The sequence below is a fragment of the Nicotiana tomentosiformis genome, chromosome 1, assembly GCF_000390325.3.
Source record: "Nicotiana tomentosiformis chromosome 1, ASM39032v3, whole genome shotgun sequence".
Lineage (NCBI taxonomy): Eukaryota > Viridiplantae > Streptophyta > Magnoliopsida > Solanales > Solanaceae > Nicotiana > Nicotiana tomentosiformis.
This window is the reverse complement of record NC_090812.1, coordinates 110,965,271-110,968,668: the sequence shown is the minus strand read 5'-3', so window position 1 is coordinate 110,968,668 and position 3,398 is coordinate 110,965,271. Positions and strand designations below refer to the sequence as shown.

At 44.7% G+C, this 3,398-nt stretch overlaps 1 protein-coding gene across 1 annotated transcript; it reads right to left on the bottom strand.

Moving 5' to 3' along the window:
• Positions 1 to 1,329: 1,329 nt before the first annotated feature.
• LOC138908723 (uncharacterized) lies at positions 1,330 to 2,207 on the bottom strand. Its single transcript, XM_070199399.1, has 2 exons — positions 2,199 to 2,207; positions 1,330 to 2,007 (listed from the first exon to the last, which is right to left on the bottom strand). The coding sequence occupies exons 1-2, from the start codon at positions 2,205 to 2,207 to the stop codon at positions 1,330 to 1,332; spliced, it is 687 nt and encodes a 228-aa protein (XP_070055500.1).
• Positions 2,208 to 3,398: the final 1,191 nt, after the last annotated feature.

The following is a 3,398-nucleotide window of genomic DNA, read 5'->3' as shown; positions in this document are numbered from 1 at the left end:
CACATGACTCTAGTTACTAACCTCCACTTCATCCATCATACCCATATACGGTGAGTGACATCCTCGTCGATCTCCCGTCCCACTTGGATAACTGACCCAGGATACTTGAAGCTGCCTCTACTTGGGATGACCTGTGATTCAAGCCTCACATCTACGTCCACTACGCCTGGCTCAACGCTGAACTTACACTCCAGTATTCCGTCTTCATTCTGCTCAGCTTGAAACACTTAGACTCAATAGTATGTCTCCAAACCTCCAGCCTCTCGTTAACACCGGCTCGCGACTCATCAATCAGAACTATGTCATCGGCGAATAGCATGCACCATGGCACATCCCTTTGAATATAGTGTGTTAACGCGTCTATCACCAGGGCGAACAAGTACGGAATGAGCGCAAAACCTTGGTGTAACCCCATTACAATCGGAAAATGATCGGAGTCGCCTCCTACTGTCCTAACCCGAGTCTTTGCCACATCATACATGTCCTCAATTGCCATAATGTAAGGAACTGACAAACCTTTTGCCTCCAAGCATCTCCAGGGAACTTCTTCTCTAGGAACCTTGTCATACGTTTTCTCTAGGTCAATAAACACCATGTGCAGATCCTTCTTCCTTTCTCTGTACAGTTCCACCAACCTCCCAATAAGGTGTATAGCTTCTGTAGTAGAACGACCCAGCATGAACCCGAACTGATTATTGGATACTGACACTGTCATCCCCACCCTCGCTTCAACCACCCTCTCCCACACTTTCATGGTATGACTCAGTAATTTGATACCTCTATAATTGTTACAACTCTGGATATCACCTTTGTTCTTATACAATGGAACTACCGTACTCCACCTTCACTCATCCGGCATCCTCTTCACCTTAAAAATAATATTAAATAACCCAGTCAACCACTCCAAACATTCTCTCCCACACACTTCCAAAATTCCACTGGAATCTCGTCTGGCCCTATCGCTCTGCCCCTACTCATCTTACGCATAGCTCCACGACCTCCTCAACCTTGATATGCCTGCAGTGCCCAAATTCAAGGTGACTCTCAGATTGATCCAATTCTCCTAGCAAAATATCCCGATCCCCTTCGTCATTTAGAAGTTTATGAAAGTAAGTGTGTCATCTCCTCTTATTCTGGGCATCTTCCATCAATACTCTACCATCTTCGTCCTTGATGCATCTCACTTGGTCCAAATCCCGAGCCTTCCTCTCTCTCAACTTGGCCAATCGGAATAACTTCTGCTCCCCGCCTTTTCCCCAAGTTCCTCGTACATACGACCATACGCCTCAGTCTTAGCTTCTGTGACCGCCAGCTTAGCTTCCTTCCTAGCTACCTTATACCTCTCCATGCACGCTCGCCTATTCTCTCCACTAACTTCAGGTATGCCGCCTTCTTTGTTTCTACTTTACCTTGGACCACTTCATTCCACCACCAGTCTCCTCTGTGCCCACCATAGGTGCCCGTCGAGACCCCTAACACCTCTCTCATAACCTCCCTTATACAGTCTATTGTCGCTGACCACATAGTTCTCGCGTCACCACTTCTAATCCAAGCTCCCATAGCCGACAACCGTCCCTCCAACTTATGGTCTTTATCCTTAGTTAAGGCTCCCCACCTGATTCTTGGTCTTCCGCGAGCAGACCTTTTCCTCGTCTTTAACATAATACCAACATCCATCACCAATAGCCTATGTTGTGTCGCGAGTATCTCGCCCGGAATCACCTTGCAATCCTTGCACAACCCTCTGTCACACCTGTTGAGGAGGAGATAGTCAATCTGAGTTTTCACCGCCGCATTTTGAAAAGTAACCAAATGCTCCTCCCTTTTCGGAAAGCTAGAGTTCGCAATCACCATCCCAAAAGCCTTAGCGAAGTCCAACAGCGAGGTACCTCCTCCGTTCTCCTCCCCAAAACCAAAGCCTCCATGAACCTCACCATAACCACCAACGGTCGACCCAATATGACCATTGGAATCCCCTCCTATGAATAGTTTCTCAGTAGGCGAAACCTAGCGCACAATCTCATCTAGCCCCTCCCAGAAGCGTCATTTAACCTACTCATCTAGGCTCGCATGCGGCGCATAGATGTTAACGACGTTTAGGATGAACTCACCAACCACCAATTTAATAATCATCAATCTTTCATTCACTCGTCTAACCTCAACTACAAACTCTCTAAGTTCCCTATCCACCAAGATACCCACTCCATTCTTACCTTTTTGGACTCCTGAGTATCAAAGTTTATACCCGACTGCGTCCTTCGCTCTCGACCCTACCCACCTTGTCTCTTGGACATAAGCTATATTGACCCTCCACTTCTGAAGGATATTCGCCAACTCGATAGACTTACTTGTCAATGTACCTATGTTTCATGACCCAATTCTCAACCTATAGACACCCTTGTTCCCTTTACCTCCCTTGCCTCCCGCCCCACCCCCTAACCCCTGCCCTACCTCACGGCCCACCCTCGCTCCCCTTGAGGACATAACCTCACTCGACCATCCCAGACCACAACCACTATACCTACGGCAAATTAAGGGGAATCACTAACACACCCGAGGCAACAGACCAAACAAGAAGAAGACAAGTTGCAACTATAAGCACACTAATACGGTGAATAAACTAATACGAACTACGATGACAACAATTTAATGAACACAACAAAGAGAAACAGAAAAACATGAGGTACCAACTCCCGCGAGTAGAACTTGGGAATTGTCTTGGTATATACGACGATGTTACGACCACCTAGCACGTTCGCGTCCAACTCGCGCTGCCCCTGGCTGACACTCGTCCGGGTTGTTCTTAAATGTTTGCACACGCACGTCCCGTTCGCCGCTAATAGCCACAAGACCTAACCTGAAATACACGCAAAATACCACGAAGCTAAACGAATGAGGAAAGAGTTTTCACCGTTACCACTGGTGAGGCCCCACCCGTAGCAAATGAGCGCAAAAAAAAGGTTGAAATAAAACCTTAGGTTCATATAAAAACAGTCAATAATGAATAAAAACCTAAATTTTACGAAAATTTCATGAATCCAATAGTAAAATAACCAAACCCAATTCAAATCAACCAAAATCAAGTTGAATAAGATGAAATAAAGGCTGAATTGATTGAAAATCAGTCAATAATGTTGATAAAATAAAAGCTAAATTGATTAAACCTGAAACAAATAACCTCAAATTAAATATAAGCACCGAAAGCAGTAAATGTTGCGAAAATTTTCCACTAAAAAGAGGGAAATGTTGATTTGTACACTACTTTTATCGAATTATAGATACAAATTAACCAAACTCTAATACGATTAGCTAGTTCACTATAAATCAAACACAATAATGAATATATGAGTGATGGAATATTAAGAATAACCTGAAAGGAGCTTTTGAAAGAGGGATCT